The sequence below is a fragment of the Dysidea avara genome, chromosome 11 (assembly GCF_963678975.1).
Source record: "Dysidea avara chromosome 11, odDysAvar1.4, whole genome shotgun sequence".
In the NCBI taxonomy this organism is placed as follows: Eukaryota; Metazoa; Porifera; class Demospongiae; order Dictyoceratida; family Dysideidae; genus Dysidea; species Dysidea avara.
The window spans coordinates 5,407,806-5,426,035 of NC_089282.1; the positions used below are offsets into that span (position 1 = coordinate 5,407,806).

Consider the following 18,230-nt stretch of genomic DNA (forward strand, 5'->3'; position numbering starts at 1 on the left):
CGTGGATGAAGCAATAATTGACAACCGCTATTATCAGACGTTCAGGGACATCTTTTGCCATAGTTTTAGTCTATAATTGATGATTGTTGTGGCTGCAGAAGCGCTGGAAATGGCTAGAAAGCGCGACACAATTCTTTGATGCTGCAGAAAATTTTGACGCTCGTCACCCAGATGGTGAGAAGTCTCAGATCTTTTCCAAACTAACAACATAGACGGACTATGCACCCAATCGTATCGAAACACTATGAGGAATAGTTGGCTTCTCTTGCCCTGGGTGGTAGGGCAGTTTGAATTCGAAACTTCGTATTTCTTTGTCTGTTTTTACAAAGAAAGCAACCCTGTGCCGGGTACCCAGCAAATCATTTACTTATTTCTGTACGTAGTTTTCAACTACAACAACTCTGGATACGATGTGGCTAAATAGCAAGTTTCATCCGGTCCTTTGTGTGGAGTACGAAATTTTAAAAATAAATCTTGCATCTTGTGAGATACTGAAAATAATATTTCTGTGAAGACAACAATCGTGCCTCCGGTTTCATGGTGGATCAAGCAATGGGATACTACAATGAACATCCCACAATGGTAGGGGGATTGATTTGTAGAAGTTGATTTTTCGGATTGCGGACCCTACCACAGATTGGGAAGTTTGCTGCTCTGCCCACAGATTGGTAGATGGCATGGCTGATTGCAAATGATGCTACCAATAATTATTGTGTTTACGCCTGGTTATTAATGATTCTAATGGTCTGATGTGATCCAATTTTTTTCATTTTCTTTATATAATTTAATAAGGCCCCTTAATAGCTACGTTTACTACCAGGAACATCATGGGTCAAGACGGTTCCGCTTTCTCTGTATTGACTACCAAGGTTCCTTTGCGTACTCTGCAGTTGAATTGGATAAGGTGCATTCTGTCTGATCAAGTTCCAGCATGGAGCACATATCCAACACCACGCCTCTGATGTACTAGCTAGAACACAATATTTATATTCAGTGTAGATCTAATTAATTTTTTAATATTCAAATTCAGTTTGTGACAAAGTTACAATTTTAACTTGGAATTAGCTCCAATACAGCAGTTAGCTATACACAAACACAGGCCCATTCTTTGAACAGCATGGCCCTACAAAGTTAAAACTGTTTTCGTCCTGTGAGATTGTCACTTCATGCCTTCTTAAGCACTGTCTGTGGTACCCCCATGAGCAACTATTGCACCTGACCTACAGAATTCACACACATAAATACAAGATTCGTTAATGTAACTAGAGCTCACCAAGGGAGTTGTATCATCATCCACCAAACCAATCATTCCACAAGAATGGCAATAGTCATTCAATGGTTCTAAATAAACAAAAATATATATATATATATATTTTCTCCACATGATTATAATTATCACAAGGCATTGACTTCTATTGATGCACTATACTACTACTAAATGCATGTGAACACCATACTATTGACCTGGATGTCAAACCAATGCATGCACATAAGTTTTGTCTACAATGTTTAACTTAGAGGCAGTTACCAAATTTGACTTGCTGAGCATTTTTCTCAAAACTAAAGCCTGTCTAAGTTTAGCCATATCTGTTAAGCACTTAAGAGCAGCGTTGTTGTATTAAAGAGCATGGCTGTTAATCAAGGATAACGCTGTGAGCATGTCTGAAAGACAATGGAGTGCAATCTGCTTTAAGCATTAAGCAGCACTGTCCATTACATATCCTTGCTCAGTCTTCTGATTTGATGGTTCAGTAGGATAATATTCTTGAACTTTCTTCACCATGTGGCTAAACCAATTGCGGTAAGAAAACAAACTACTAGAAATTTATACATTACACTAAAAAGAAACCATCAACCGTGACTTCTACGCAATCATCTTCCACAGGACTATATGGAATTTCCTCTACACATTTAATCCTTGCTTAACCTTTGATGGTGGTGATGTACTTCTACTCAGTACAGTTGTTGTGGTGACATCCTTGAACTAGATGTTGGTGGAAACACAGTTGGTGGTAATTCATCAAATGGCAGTGACACATCATCTAGTTGAAAGCGCCACATGATTTTTTTACATCACTATTGAACCACTAACCATCTTTGATAAGATCAGTTAAATCCTCTTCCATTATACAATGGTCAACTCCTTCGGGAAGTTCAGCAAATGGGATTAACCTTGGTGGCTGGCCAAGCACCACTTCATATGGGCTTTGTTTTAAAGTGCGACACACTTGAACATTTAAATTATCTGCAAGAGCACATTACATATTAGTTGGGCTCATACTAGTACTTACATTGAATACATGGCAGCCAGTCAGTTCAAGGTACACAGTTGGAATCCTTGTGCTCACATTTAAATGCTTGCAACTGCATTTCTACAAGATGGTTGCCCTTTTCAATTAAACCTTGTGACTGTGAATGGCGAGGTCTACCATTGATTATTGTCACTTCTCCTGGCCACGACTTCAATATCTCTCTAATAACTTCATTAACAAATTCCCTTCCATTATCTGACTGCAATATTTTGGGAAGCCCAAAATATGGGAAAACCTTGTGCACAAGCCTACTAGCTACTTCAACGGCACTCTTGTTTATCAGTGGCCATAGCACGTGAAACTTTGACCAGTGGTCCATGTAATGTGCAATGTAGCAATAAGAATCATCTGGCATGTGCCTCATATCTATCAAATCAATCTAAAATAAGCAAGAGTGAATAATCCTCTATGTAAATTATACTCTCTCCCACAACAAACCTGATAACGTGTTAAAAATCCTGATGAAATGATTGGCTTCAAAGGAGCAGTACAATTCTGTGGCTGCTTCAGCTGGCAAATATGGCATGTGCTACAAAAATATTAAGCTGCCTCCCTTGGCAAACCTTCATACATTCTTTGGACCTACAATAGTAACACAATTAGAAATTATAATTGTGGGCAAGTTTGTTAAATACACATACTTAAGAATGCCGGGAAATATAATTAGACATACAAACAAAAGTGGGCAAAGTGTGAAATAGGTACTGTTATTAAATAATAAAGAAAATAAATGCTGCCTCTCAGAATGTTGTAGTTGAAAACCATACAAATATGAGATGAAAATGAGTTTTGAATAGTCTTAGTGTATCAAACATCAATCCTGTATTTTTTTAAATCGCCAAAACCCATTTTTTTTTGTCTGCCTGACTGTCTGTTTGACTTGTCACAACGTCAGAGGCCAAACCAAAGCAAGCAGTACATGGCCACCACAATAACAAACTCACGAATAAACCTTTCTGGTTCTGACAAGTGTCTGTTTTCTGTTATATTACATGATCATCTCCTTCATGCAAGGAAACCATAATAATAAGGTGTTAAATTTCTGTATAGACACTTTCCTTAGAAGAACAAGTCAAACAACTATTTGACATTTAAACTACTGACAGATACGATACATGTAGCTTCAATGATACAATGACATGACTGGACCACACTCTTAAACAATCAGAACACATACATGCCACATGCACTTCAGAGCCACACAATTATGTCCTTTAATTGCAGTCAGCTGCTGTTGAAAACAAAACAATGGGAACTGCACTCCTATACCTTTAAGTATTGAAATCAAGGCACTCTAATAAAGCAGTCATAGCCAAATGTGTATAACATAGCTATGCCATAACAAGAACAGTTAACACACTAGTGCAATCAGAAACAAGTTGATGTTTTGCTACTTCTAAAAACCAAGCACCATGCAGCTAGCTAACTCATCTGGAATTAACCATTACTATTTTAACCAATTCGTTATATCCCTGATAGATATGCCAATATATGGTCAACATCCAAACCAAATTTTCAAACTCTTCTAAAGTTATGGCTGTGAATATAAGCACTTGTAGTCAGTATATTCACTGTTCAAATTGATTTCTTTGCTCAATTTTCTACTGTGTAGCACTATATTCCCAAAACTACTTCCACAATACAGGGCCGGAGCCCACGGTCCGGCCGGTCCGGCATTGGCTGGACCACTTTTCAGCTACTTGAATTTGAAAAAAGATCGAGATATTCTAATAGAGCAGTCATCATCATAATATTCTCTAATAGAACAGTCATCGCAATACTCTAATAGAGCATTTGGTATAGAATATAGCCACTGTTCTACTTAGTCTAAGCCATTACATCTATGTTAATTGTCCTCAAATCACCTAAAAGTTCCAGTGTGTCATCTGCATTACACTGCATTGGGCTAATTGATCACACATGTGACCATGTCATGCATGCATTAGCAGTTACAAACCCAGTGACTTCTGTATCTCAAAGAACTAAGCTTTCACTGAAACTTTGAAAGTAAAATTAGCTATGAAATTGAATTAATTGGCACTGTAGTACAAAATTACCAGTATATATCCTTAATGTTAGTAAAAAGGAGAAAGAGGCTTTGCAAATAAAATAGCTTCAAGATGCCATTTCAGAGCATCTCTTCAAACATTTTCCTGGGGGAGCATGTCCCCAGTTCCCCCTAACTTGGCATGCTGTGTGTGCTTAGCTTAGCACATGCAGTTGAGTATCACATGATCTAAAAATCACATCAGATCAATAAGAAATAGTATGACCTCCATTGCAGTCCATGGATGGCCGGACCACTCAAAATCTCTGGGCTCCGGCCCTGCAATAGGCTACAACATTAGTTGATCATCTCAGCAAAAGCCTGCATTGCACGCATGTAATGATTTCTTTTATTATCTCAGTATTTTTTCCAACTCAGTATATACTCCAAGGAATGGGCTCACATGTTTAGCTACAAAATTAAATTAAGCGTGGCTATATTATAAACATAGGACCACCCCATCTTCACTATATTATGCAGTCTCAGTGACCATAAAACTTGGTGACACTTTAAGAATATGACAGCATACACAATTCCCATACCTCTGCAAGCGTTTTCTTGTAGCCTACATGCCCATTTTCCGTTGAGTGTACATACTCTAATATATCATAAACTTCTCAGCTGTTGCCACTATGCGATGATGACCAAAGACAGTTTTGTCATTATCATTCTGTAACTATATAGTTTTGTGAAGAGAGGCACAAAAAACCATCATTTCTTACTCTTTGCTTGGCTGGCAGACATAGGACATTTTCTAACTTCAACTCTGGATAGTTTAATAAAGCAAACTTCTTCGTTTTAATAACCCAGAATTTGAAGGAGTTTGAAATATCGCTTCTTTCAATTCCATTCAAAACGTCTATGATTTTCTTAGCCTTCTCCTCTGATACTGTCTTGCTTGTAGTGGTGTGATCAAAATACTTCGTTCTGCAGACTTTTCGAACAGCTCTCTGTGACCTTCTTTCGACATATCGACTAGCTAGCTAACTCGTTGAAGCTCACACCTCGCAAACACTATCGGACCACGAGGAGGTCTCGTGAACCACCAGGTGTGAAACGAAATTAGGTCTTAAATCGCGTGAACTACCAGGTGTGAAACGATAGTACCGGGGTTTTCAAGTCCGTTGTCCTATTATAATTACGCATGCGCTAAAAACCTATACTAACCGAAGGGCCATTCGCTGGTGATAAAGGAGTCACAACAACACAGTGAGTAATAGTTTTACCACATTTACAATCATCCATCATAATAGGGCACACACAGTTACCTGATCTCACTTGAATCTGCCATTTCTTTCGCACTGCTAAGCGCATGCGCCAAAATACATAGGACAACGGACTTGAAAACCCCGGTAGGTCGTAAATTGCACACTCGATCGCACCGCACCGTGTCCTCATTCGAGCTGTGCCGAGCTGCGCAATTTATACTATGAAATTGTTGCGCATTTTATGAATTCACAAAATGCGCAGCGTAATTTATAAACTGCGCAAATTCACAGATTGCGCCTAACAGTAACAGCATGTTTGTGGTCGTGTGCGAAAAACACGGGAAACTTGAGAGCAATGCGAAGTGCTATGAAGTATCAGCACTATTAAACTGTCAGTCTACTTTTGTTGATACAAGTAACAACATTATCTACCGTATTTTTCAGGTTCCTTGCGAAAATCAGAATTTAAACATGCACTACTAGGCAATTTCTCTATGCATGAAATTAGTATGAAAATTCATGTAACGTTCATGGAAAATTCATACCGCCATAGTATGAATTTTTAACGGATTCATACCATAGTGAAATTTTCATGCAAATTTCATACAAGGCTTGTTGTGTATGAAAATTTTTCATGGCATCATTTCATACACTTTTACCATGAAAATTATATGAAATGTGACCGACACACATTTCATATAATTTTCATGGTAAAAGTGTATGAAATGATGCCATGAAAAAATTTTCATACACAACAAGCCTTGTATGAAATTTGCATGAAAATTTCACTATGGTATGAATCCGTTAAAAATTCATACTATGGCGGTATGAATTTTCCATGAACGTTACATGAATTTTCATACTAATTTCATGGAGAAATTGCCTATAGTAGTGATGGTCCACGTGCGGATTTTCACGTACGCGCGATTATTTGAATTAGCTATTTCTGCCTTGGCTAAGCTATGCCGCTTGCATTGTCTGATAACTTAAGATTAAGAATCATATGGTTATACTACTGCAGACAATTCGGATGTAGGGAAATAGCTGACTTACTATGTATTCATGTGTCAACAGTTTACCGAGTTATCGATCGCTACAGTACGTCTGGAAGTGTTTCGCCAATACCACACAGGACAGGCCCCATGCCAGTTTTAGGTAGTTTAGAAGAGTATTCAATTATTGAATCGTTAATGGAGAAGCCAGAACTTTACTTAGAAGAGTTACAGAGCGAATTGTATCGCAGCACTGGAACCTGGGTGAGTGTGAGCACCATGTATCGAGCAATTCGAAGGTTGGGCTACACCAGGTTTAATTTGTTCTAGTAGTAATAGCTTTTAAGTAAAAATAATTGTGATGACTATAACTGATTCCAGGCCACATGTTAAAGTCTGTAAACTTAATATTAACTTTAGCTATACCCAGTTAATGTAGCTATTATGCTTTTTAGCTCTGCAACAAGGACAACTCAAACACACAATAATAAATAAATAACATGCCATGCAAAATTATAAAATACTTTAGTGCACAAATCAGTTGTATAATTATCATGATTCTCACCGACCATTTTCAACAGTGATTGCTAATAAGTAAATTTATTGCTGGCTTAATTTGTGATGACGGAATTTTATTAGCATGCAAATGTAATAAGCTCAAGAATCAAGTACTGGCCCATTTCAGAAGCATTGGATGGACTGATCTATAGTAGAAATAGCCTCATCTTTACTTGTTGTCAATTAGGAAGAAACTTCAACATGTAGCTCTACAAAGAAATGATGAATTGAGAACAAAATTCATGGAAGAATTCAGTTACTTGCCTGTCCATATGATTGTATGGTTGGATGAGACTGGGAGTGATAGACGCAGTGACCGCAGAAAGTTTGGATACCACTTGCGTGGAATGACACCATGCAATTTCAGATTGATTGCAAAAGGAAAACGCATGTCAGCAATTGCTATCATGTCAGAACGTGGTATTAAAGATGAAGATATCTATGATGGCAACATAAATGGTGATACTTTTGGCAGTTTTGTTGACCGAAGTGGTACCAACTCAAGATCAGTTGTGGTGATGGACAATGCCTCCATACATCACGTGGAAAAAGTTGCACAATCTATTCAACAAACTGGTGCAATCCTCTGTTATCTTCCATCTTATAGTCCAGACTACAATCCCTTAGAAGAATCATTTGCCAAAGTTAAGGCATTTCTTAAGTCAAATGAAGTAGTATTTGACAACATGGGCTCAGAGCATCTATTGTTGATGACTGCTTTCAACACCATCACTACAGAAGATTGTAAAGGATACATCAGACATGCAGGCTATAGTTTTCATGCATAATTTAACTGTATATAATTAAACACAACACTTCTGTATATGCACACAATACACAGATAATCACACATCATGAATAACAATCATGTATAAGCAAACTGTTTTAAACCTCATGTACTATAGTGATCACATAGATAACATATCTAGCTGATTAAAAAGTGAATCTCTTCGTTTTTCAAACTGCTGCTCAGTAATGGCTCCATGTTCATGCATTTTATGTAATTGGTCAATTTGATTCAATAATTTCTCTTGATATGCTATCTTCTTACCAGGAGACATACCACTTTCATCTGTAGCTTCCTTATCCTTTCTGGTGGGACTACGATCCACTTTCAGAACTGAGACAACTTTATCGGCAACCACTGATGCCATTGCATCCATACCTTCATTACTCACTTGAGGTTTTGCCTTTCGTTGATTCCATATACAGCCAGCTGGTGGTACATCTTTGTTTTTATGTTTGCCACAATCAATGGTTTTAGCCCAAAGCTTGTACTGTATTTTATTAAATCTATCAACATGCCTTTCTTGCAACTCAACAGCCAAAGCGTCAACTCTTGCCACCTTCTGTTCTGCAGCATTTGGTGGTTTATCTGCTTTTATCTTCTTTGGTGGTAGCAAACTATCAAGGCAAATTACAGACTCTTCTACTTCCCTTCCATCACACCATAACTGTCTACCATGATTCCGTATCCTCACTAACTCTTCCTTGATGTTATCTGTTTCTGAAAAACAGATCTTCCTAGAGGAGACATAATAACCAACTGAAAATTTCATGTTATATGAAACTACATCCTTTCCCAACTGTTCAAGTATTTCCTCTCGAAGATACTTCAGTTTGCTCAACGAGGTAAGGTCTAGGTTTAGCATGTAATCCTTTGAATCTCTTTTTCGAGCAGCATTCAGGACTTTTATTGGAATTGAATCCAATCTCTCCACAGGATGACTGTTACAAATGGTAGCGGTACCGATACTTGATACCCCACTACTAATGTTGGCAGTACTTCGAGCTTCTTTACCACAAATTGCCGCGGTGACATCAGTTGAGCGCGCTGCTTCGATATTCCCGCTTAAATTCCCGCCATTGTGACTGTCAGCCTGGGTAACATTATAAATCTGAGTGACAGAGTTAGCCCCAGATGTTAGTGAAGGAACACAGCACAAAACTTTTCAATTAATTTTTCCCCGCCGGGTATAGCCTTTAACACATTCTCAAATCTCAAAGCTGGGGTCCATTTTCACCGCGTGGTAACTGGTGAATCACGTGTGTATATTGGCCCATGATCACATGTCTGTGTTTGATTTTCGCAAGCAACCTGAAAAATACGGTATGGTCACCTTATGTCACGTAAAAAATCACGTGAATTATCGATCCCCCGTTTTTGTAGAGCAAAACGGTGAAGTTTGTTAGTGTCGAGAATGCCGTCCAGTTGCAGTGCCATTGGCTGTACAAAGCGAACAAGCAAAAAGTATGGTATTAAGATGTTCAGGTTCCCGAAGGATGCTGAAAGAAAACATTTGTGGACTCGAGCACTGAAGAGAAAGTTTTGGGAACCGAATAAACATTCTAGCTATATAGGCTTTGTGGAGCTCACTTCATATCAAGTAACTGTAGTGTTTTTTGCACACAGCAACAGCAATTTGTTAAAACTTTTATTAGTCTGAATTTTTTCTATCACATTACAGGAAAGCCAGTGAAGCTAAAAAATGATCCAGATTATGTTCCTTCTGTTTTTGTCTATTCTGGAAAGCAACAGCTACTACTAGTAGAAATGTATCTCGTAAACGATTAATGCAGCAACGTGAGCGTCAGTCAGTATGCTGCAAAGCGACAGAAGGGTGTTGGTGCTAAGTGAAAGACTGCTTCTGTGCCTCTGGTAACTGAACAGACTGACCAGCCAATGGAAATGAATTCTGCAAGAGAAGAAGAAAGTGAGATAGAAAATCATGATCCTAACAGTTCTGCACAAGTTAGTAAGCAGGAAGTGAGTGATGGTGACCAAAATGGTATTGAATGTGAGGGTAACAATGAGCTCCTGCAAAAACTGGAAGCTATGGAGCAAACTATTTTGTCACAGTAGGAGTTAATAGCAAATCTAAGCAAAACAGCAGCATGTTGAAACAAGTGTTAGTTCTGCTCTACAGACCCAGATGCAAACCATTACATTGCAAGAAAACTTTATTTCACAATTACAAGCTAGTTTGAAGGAAGCTACACTTTCTCCAGCCGCAAAGCTGATGAATGATGATGAGCAAACGCATTACTTTACAGGGCTGTCATCATATGCATTGTTCGAAACTCTATCAAACCTGTTAACTTCAGCATGTTAAAAAATCATGGAAATCTGTCAAGCAAGGACAATTTGTTATTGGTTTTGACAAAATTGAGAACAGCGGTCCCCAATAAGGAATTGGCATACAGATTTGGCATTTCTACTGGAAGAGTGTCACAAATTTTTCATGAATGGATTGATATAATGGCGTGGGAATTACGCCAGCTAATAGTATGGCCTGATCGACAAATGATAAGGAAAACTTTACCAAGCTGCTTCAAGCCACTTTATCCAAGAGCAACCTGCATAATTGACTGCTCAGAGATGCCAAATCTATAGAGAGAGCAAGTTCCCTGTCAGCTAGAAGTGAGACTTATTCTAGTTACAAAAGTCACAACACGGCGAAGTTTTTTGTTGCCGTGAGTCCAACAGGAGCTATTATATTCATCTCAAACTGTTGGGGTGGACGTGTATCGGATATAATGATCATTTCTAAATGTGGATTTCGTGATAAAATTGTCCATGGTGATTTGGTTCTTGCTGACAGAGGGTTTGATATTGCAGAGGATTTAGGACTAAGAGGAGCTTCACTTGCCATCCCAGCATTCACAAAGGGAAAGCCACAATTGTCCCAAAGGGAAGTAGAAATGTCTCGAAAGCTATCCAATGTAAGAATTCATGTGGAAAGAGCCATTGGACGAATGAAATGTTACAAGATTTTACAAAACGTCTTTCCCATCTCACTATTAAAGATATCTGAGGAGGAAGACTATGCTACTATTGACAAGATTCTGGTAGTAGTTGCTGCACTATGCAATCTACACCACCATTAGTATAATTACACATTGCACTTTGTACCCTTTAAGCTAAGTATACTGTACGCTTATTTTGTGAGCAAATACTTAAAGCACATAATAATATTACATACACAACATGACATCCATAACACATTTGCACAATGAGCTAACTATTTTTACAGTCAGAACAAAACCATGATCCTTTTGGTGTACGTTTAATCCCTACACATGAAAAGTGGAACCAAGTGTATGGACAGTGACTACCTTCACACATAATCATCTTGCCAGATTCTTCCTTTTGGCAAAAACAGTACAGTGGTGATTCAGTACTAGGGGGTGAATTTGCTATGATAGTATCCTCCAATGGATGCTCAGTTATCAATTCCTGTATTATGTTGTTAACATAGAAAGTAGTTAGCTTTGTAAGTAGCTTCTCAGTGAAATTAACATCCGGTAAAACCCTTTCCATTGTAATTCCTTGAGTAGTCCATACTACCAAGTCACAATATTGCCTATCTGCGATGACAAGCTGGCCTTGAATTTGTGTATAATATGCATGGGAAGTTATGACACCATTTACTCCTAAACACGATCGCGGTTTTCCTCTAAGATCATTAGGATGTGAATCTTTGGCTGTAAATGGGCATTTAATTTCCAGTAATCCCTTCCCCGGACAGCAATCACATCCATTTGGACTGGCACCTAAGTGAGGGTACAGAGGGTTCACCATGAGCCCTGCCCAGCATTTACACATTTAAAGTTAATGTGTGCAGTTGACATCTCCTTAATATAGTCTTGCCTGGCTAAATCTTCATGTTCAACTCCCCATCGTATAGCAGGTATATGGCTAATATTTGGTTTAGAGAGTAGCCGCCTTGCAACAGTAGTAGGGTTAGTCTGCTTTTGCATTACATACATTTTATGAAAGTCTGATGCAGTTAACCTGCCTTGTCTCTGCCGATACCACTCATCAGAATTTCTTTGGTCTCGAGTACAAGATTCAATTCTTGAACAGTCATCTTCAGATAGAACTAAAGAGTAAAATAACTGTTCAGCAGTACTAAGGGTCTCTATCTCATTAATAGTGCGGGAAGCTTCCTTAAAATATTCCGGTAATGGTAACGGTAGCATTGATTCCTCACATTGAAGAGAGCAAAAATCTGATGACCGTAGTAGTGTAGAATCTTCAATGTTCTCCCCATCTTGTAGGTCCTTATCCTGTCCTCTGTGTTGTTCCTCATTTCCACCTGTAAATTGCTGGTCGTCCTCTTCTCCGTCTTGTATCATGTCATGCTGATTGTTTTGCTCTCTTGTATGCTCCCCAACTTGTCCACCTTGTTGCTGCTCATTATGCTCTGAAGTACGTCCTTCACAACATTGATCTTGCTGTGATCCCAGTTCCATGGCATCACTTCGAGATGCGGGTTCAATTATAGTAAACAAACAAGCACCCGGTATTACATCAAACAATTCAGAGTACAGCTTATCAGAAGAAATCACAGGGGCTTCATGTGGACCACTCTCTGCTCTCCTCTTCACTGCTGGAACTTCTGAATCCTCTGTACCCCCCAGTCCTCTTTTATAAATTGGCTTAGTGAAATTTATACACTGAATTTCTTTAGGGGTAACCTACATTTGGTATAACAAAACAACACTGTAAATGAAAAAGAAATTCAATAAAATTGATGGCTAAACTTACACTAGTTTTGAAATTCCGGTTCCATTGGCATGGTAAAGACATTCTGGATGGTCTTGTATATCCCAACCAGTTAGCCGCCTCAATTTTGAATAAGACAGCAGCTACATGACTGCAAACTTCTCCAAGCCTGTGATGATTGTTTAATCAAACTACATAGTTGCTACATGTTGAACAACTTACCCAGCTTTACATTTGCAGTGCCCATTCCGAACATATCCTGTTTGAGTTTTTACTATTATCCATGCCTCATGAGGATTGTCTGCTGAATTCTGACTGGGGTTTACCTTTGCTTTTAGTACACTCCATCCCTGTCCTGCATCATAGTGATAAACAGTTCGTACATGTTGGTTGAAATAATAGTTGTATGCTTCTAAGGATTTATAAGTATCTAAGTTCTCCTGTGCGTACACCCCCTTGCTTTTGATTAGATAAGTGTATAAGTTACCAAACTCCAATTCTGGCCACTTAGTCAAATCCTCGGTCCACTGCTCCTCATCTATAGCAAACGGGTAATCAAGTTCATGACCATTAGTCTCCAATTTTTCTAATATAGTGCTTTCTTTCTGAATATTTAAGCGACACAAAATAAGTAGACAACTTCTGCCTGCTACTGGCCATCTATAACTCCACTGCTTTTCACAGAACCTTTCAGAGCTTTTGCCCCACAAAAATGGCAGATCGATAATTCACGTGATTTTTTACGTGACGTAAGGTGACCACGCCTTCCCTCTAAACCCGTCTATAATCAAAAACAGCCAAGCTGTAAAAAAAGGTGTGGTCCCCAAAAAGGCCATGGTGAAAAAAGATGTGAAATCCAAGGTGGCGGCCAAGAAATGGCTGTGATGGTAGGTTAATGGTAAAAATTTTAATAACGACAATTCAGGTGAATTTGGTGCCAAGACCAAAAATTCACCTGAATTGTCATTATTAAAATTTTTACCATTAACCTACCATCACAGCCATTTCTTGGCCACCACCTTGGATTTCACATCTTTTTCACCCTGGCCTTTTTGGGGGCCGCACCGTTTTTTACAGCTTGGCTGTTTTTGATTAGATATCACTTCTTTTTGTATTTGTATACTGCAATATAGGCTATAGCTTTGGGGCTTTTTAACCCATCTGTTTTTTTCTTTACCACAGGAAGAAGAAAAGAACTTAAAGAAGATTTTTAATATTTCAATTTTATTAGTAATTATACAAATTATATATATATTTATTACGTGCCAATTATTCCCCACAGGATAATTTGTTTGCAGCTGTTCTCTCTACTGGGTGACTTGAAATGTAGCTGAACTATCTACAGGATGGTTTCTTTCTAGCTGAACTCTCTACAGGATGGTTTCATTGTAGCTGAACTCTCTACAAGGTTAGCTGATCTCTCTACAAGGTTAGCTGATCTCTCTACAAGGTGACTTCTTCTAGCTGATCTCTCTGCAGGGTGACTTGTATCTAGCTGAACCCTCTACAGGGTGATCTATTTGCCACTGAACTCTCTACAGGGTGATATGTTTGTAGATGAAGTTTCTACTGGGTGACTTTTTTCTAGCTGATCTCTCCACAGGGTGATTTATTTGTAGCTGATCTCTCTACAGGGTGATTTGCTTGTAGCTGAACTCTCTACATTGTGTATAGTTTCAAGCTGATCTCTCTACAGGGTGTTTTGTTTGTAGCTGAACTCTCTACAGGGTGATATGTTTGTAGCTGACAGTGGCGTAGCCAGGAAAATTTTTTTACTGAGGCAAAGTTTGTACATTGACTAAACTGAGAGAGTCTGCTTCTGACTCAACTGATTCACAAATACTTTCAAGTATGAGTGGTGGTACAGCATTTGCAGGTTTCCTATCTGGTTGGATGGAAGAAACTGTTTCAGAAGACTCTGAACGTTTTTCTACACGTCATAAATAATGCTCCAGCATAGTTAATGCTAAAGTATACCATGCTTCAATTATTAGACTAGTTTAATTGCATGCAACATAACTTACTCCAGAGATATTTTGAGTGGTCAGGCCATTCATGGACTGCAACAGAGGTCATAGTCATGCGCACTACCTTTTAATTGATCTGATATGATGTTTAAGTCAGAGATAATTATCTCTTTCATGTGATGCTCAACTGCATGTGCTAAGCATGTCAAGCTAGGGAGTCTGGGAAAAATTTTTGAAAATATATGCTTTGAAATGGCATGTGGAGGCTACTTTTTTGATTGTAACTGCTAATGCATGATATGCATGATCAATTAGCTCAATGTAATGCCATGCAGTTGACTCATTGGAACTTTTGAAAAGTAATGTAAAGACAATTAATTATAACATGAATGTAAATGTGACCAAATTTTGGAGAATCAACCTTATGGGCACATTTGACACTTAAAATATTTAATGACAAAATAACAAGCTTTATAGTGCAAATCTACTTGTTAATAACTGTACACCGTTCTCAATACCTTAAATTACTAGAAAATTCTAGAAATATTTTTATAACTGTGCACTGCTCATAATAGTAACCCACTAAACATGAAAATTCTAATTATTTCACGTGCCCCCCATATGGGTGATTTTCCAAAATTTGGTCGCAAATGATCAAGTAGTGTAATGAGAACAGTGGCTATAATCTGTGCTGATTGCTCTATTAGAGTATATTACGATGACTGCTCTATTAGAGTATCTCAATCTTTTACAAAATTCAAGTGGCTGAAACGTGGTCTAGCACCATGCAAGGCACCATGTCACCATAGGCTCCAGCCCTACTTAGTACTACAGCCATAGATTCTATTTTGTTTCGTACAGTAATGCTGTCTAGTAACGTATGAGTAGAAATCTGGGGTGCCAAAACTCTGGCCTGCTCACAGTGCTCAGCCTGTTGTTGAGCATTTTTACCGAGGCAACTGCCTCAGTTGCCTCAATGGTAGCTACGCCACTGGCTGAACTCTACAGGATGATTTGTTTGTAACTGAACTCTCTACAAGGTGACTTCTTCTAGCTGATCTCTCTACAGGGTGACTTGTTTCTAGCTGATCTCTCTACTGGGTGACTTGTTTCAAGCTGATATCTCTACAGAGTAATATGTTTGGCTGAAATCTCTACAGGGTGTTTTTTTTTTGTAGCTGAACTCTCTACAAAGTGACTTTTTCTAGCTGATCTCTCAACAGCATGACTTGTTTCTACTTGAACTCTATACATGGTGATCTGTTTGTAGCTGAGCTCTCTACAGGGTGACTTGTTTCCAGCTAATCTCTCTATAGGGTGACTTGTTTCTAGCTGAATTGTGTACAGGATGGTTTCATTGTAGCTGAACTCTCTCCAGGGTGGTTTATTATTTATAGCTGAACTCTCTACAAGGTGACTTCTTTTAGTTGATCTCTGTAACTTGTTTTTCTCTCTACATGGTGATGTGGTTGTAGCTGAAATCTCTACATGGTGATTTGTTTGCAGCTGAACTCTCTACAGGATGGTTTTTTGTATAGCTGAACTCCCTACAAGGTAACTTCTTCTAGCTGATCTCTCTACAGGGTGATTTATTTCTAGCTGAACTCTCTACAGTGTGATTTGTTTCTAGCTGATCTCTCTATAGAGTAAATTGTTTGTATAGCTGAATTCTTTACAGGGTGGTTTTTGGTTGCTGAATTCTCTACATGGTGACTTGTTTGTAGCTGAATTCTGTAGAGAGTGACTTGTTTGTAGCTGAACTTTCTACAGGGTGCATGATTTGTTTATAGCTGAACTCTCTTCGGTGTGACTTGTAAAGTTCTGCATCTCTACAGCAATACATTTGTAGCTGAACTCTCTACAGGTTGACTTGGCTTGCAGCTGAACTGTCTATAAAATAAACTGTTTGCAGTTGAACTCCCTACAGAATAACTTGCAATGTAATAGAAAATTCTATAATGGAGTAAGTCATAAACGTAACTGAGTGCGACTGTTCTATTAGAGTATCTCGATCTCGCATTTGCTACACGTAGTTGGCTTTCGAATCATAACTCAATGGTTTGTAATCCGATTCTTCTGTACTACTGCAAGGACTTTCTACGATTATTATTCCAGCCACATACCTATTTTCAGCTCATTGCTCTAAGCGGTTTGCCTGGTAGGCGTGAAAATTAGGTGGGGTCTATTTTACGGAACGGAACGGAACGGAATGATGGACTAAACTGCGGAACGGAATGCTTTCTCAGATTGAAGCTTGCAGCTTACCATTGCTGTACAAGTTATCAGTGGCACTTCCAGCAGGTAATCAAACGTACCCCGAGAAAGATAAAACGAATTTAAGGATCGATTGTGGGTTCTTGTTGGTTGTCATTAGTAACGAAGTACTAATTGTGGGAATAGCTGACTCAGTGTGTTCATCTTCGGATATATCAAGTAGGGAACTTAATGCATGACTTGTTTTTACTAGTATGTGAGTTATTTTTACTTACTTGACTTTAGAATGTACAGTCTGAGGCCCAGCCTTTCTAATCGGCATAAATCAGTATGTGTATAGCTACACTACAAAAGAAACAAGTATGGTGACAAGCTGAATCAACTCAGTCTAAGCAGAATCTAAAGGAATTTTGTGCAGTGTGTGAGGAGCAAACATTCAGATACCTCAAGGAGGCTATATTGTGTGAACATCAATGATTCATTAACAGAGTAGTGGACTATTGTCAGATATCTCAGCCTGAGTACTGAGTTGAATTCTGGATGGGGTCTATTTTACAGAATGGAATGCTTTCTGAATCAACTTACAGCTTGGCTAACTGCTATCATTGCTGAAATTGCATTTTATCAGTGAATAGGATAATTATAAAACATTAAGTGATTGTTTAGGTAATCATGACTTTATTCAGTCTAATAAACAGAATATATGGTTGATTGAGTGAGGTATCACTTTCAGAATGTTCAGACGACCAGTGATGAGATGCATGGATTCATCGAATTTTTGTTGTGGTTGGAGACATTAAATATCCAAAAGCAAACTGACTGTATAATATTAATTCACTTTCTTTATATTTTCTCAATTTTGAGCCTTTATACAAATAATTGAATTTTCCTTGTCAATAGAAATCCTAGAATAAGATGGGAGAGAAACTTATCTTTGTTTTCCTATACTGTACAACCAAGAATTCGTAATATTGATTTGTATGGGGGAGAGTGTCTAACTCTCAGTATGGCCTGTACAAACACCCTGCGTAAAGTTCACCTTTCATCAAATCAACACCTTTATTGGGGGATAGAAAACTGTTGATTAGTGTTGCTGAAGAAGGTAAAGCCTTTGTTCTGAAATAAGGCCGAGGTGTTACTTTAAGCATGGTGTTTGGTGAATGCATTCAAGTTAGACACTCTCCACCTTATTTTGAACTCTTGGTACAACTTCAAAGGAAAATGAAGAAAACATACAGATGAATAAATAAAATCACTACAGTAAGGTGAATTACAGACTAGTGAGATCTTGGTTAATTAATGACAGTGGTTGGAAATTAAGTGTGGTAGTTTCTTGTTCTTGAATATGTTGCAAAGTGGAAGTACAAATCAAAATGGGATATCAATTTCATTATGAAAAATTTGTATACATAAATAAGCTAGC

General features: G+C 38.3%; 1 protein-coding gene and 2 long non-coding RNA genes across 3 annotated transcripts; 1 reads left to right on the forward strand and 2 right to left on the reverse strand.

The window, feature by feature from the left end:
- Window positions 1-1,005: 1,005 nt before the first annotated feature.
- LOC136239052 (uncharacterized) lies at window positions 1,006-4,972 on the reverse strand. Its single transcript, XR_010693326.1, has 7 exons — window positions 4,902-4,972; window positions 2,751-2,894; window positions 2,292-2,691; window positions 2,093-2,245; window positions 1,928-2,042; window positions 1,274-1,341; window positions 1,006-1,220 (listed from the first exon to the last, which is right to left on the reverse strand). It is a non-coding gene; the product is annotated as an uncharacterized lncRNA (long non-coding RNA).
- A 2,417-nt stretch (window positions 4,973-7,389) lies between these two features.
- On the forward strand, window positions 7,390-7,905 carry LOC136239298 (uncharacterized). Its single transcript, XM_066030025.1, has one exon. It carries the CDS (start codon window positions 7,390-7,392, stop codon window positions 7,903-7,905), a length of 516 nt encoding a protein of 171 aa, XP_065886097.1.
- A 4,563-nt stretch (window positions 7,906-12,468) lies between these two features.
- On the reverse strand, window positions 12,469-13,003 carry LOC136238804 (uncharacterized). The gene is made up of 3 exons (XR_010693201.1): window positions 12,849-13,003; window positions 12,669-12,795; window positions 12,469-12,598 (listed from the first exon to the last, which is right to left on the reverse strand). It is a non-coding gene; the product is annotated as an uncharacterized lncRNA (long non-coding RNA).
- Between the last annotated feature and the right edge of the window lie 5,227 nt (window positions 13,004-18,230).

Bases quoted from the DNA above. Each gene is read 5' to 3' on its own strand.
- LOC136239298 (XM_066030025.1), top strand. From the start codon at position 7,390: ATGATTGTATGGTTGGATGAGACTGGGAGTGATAGACGCAGTGACCGC.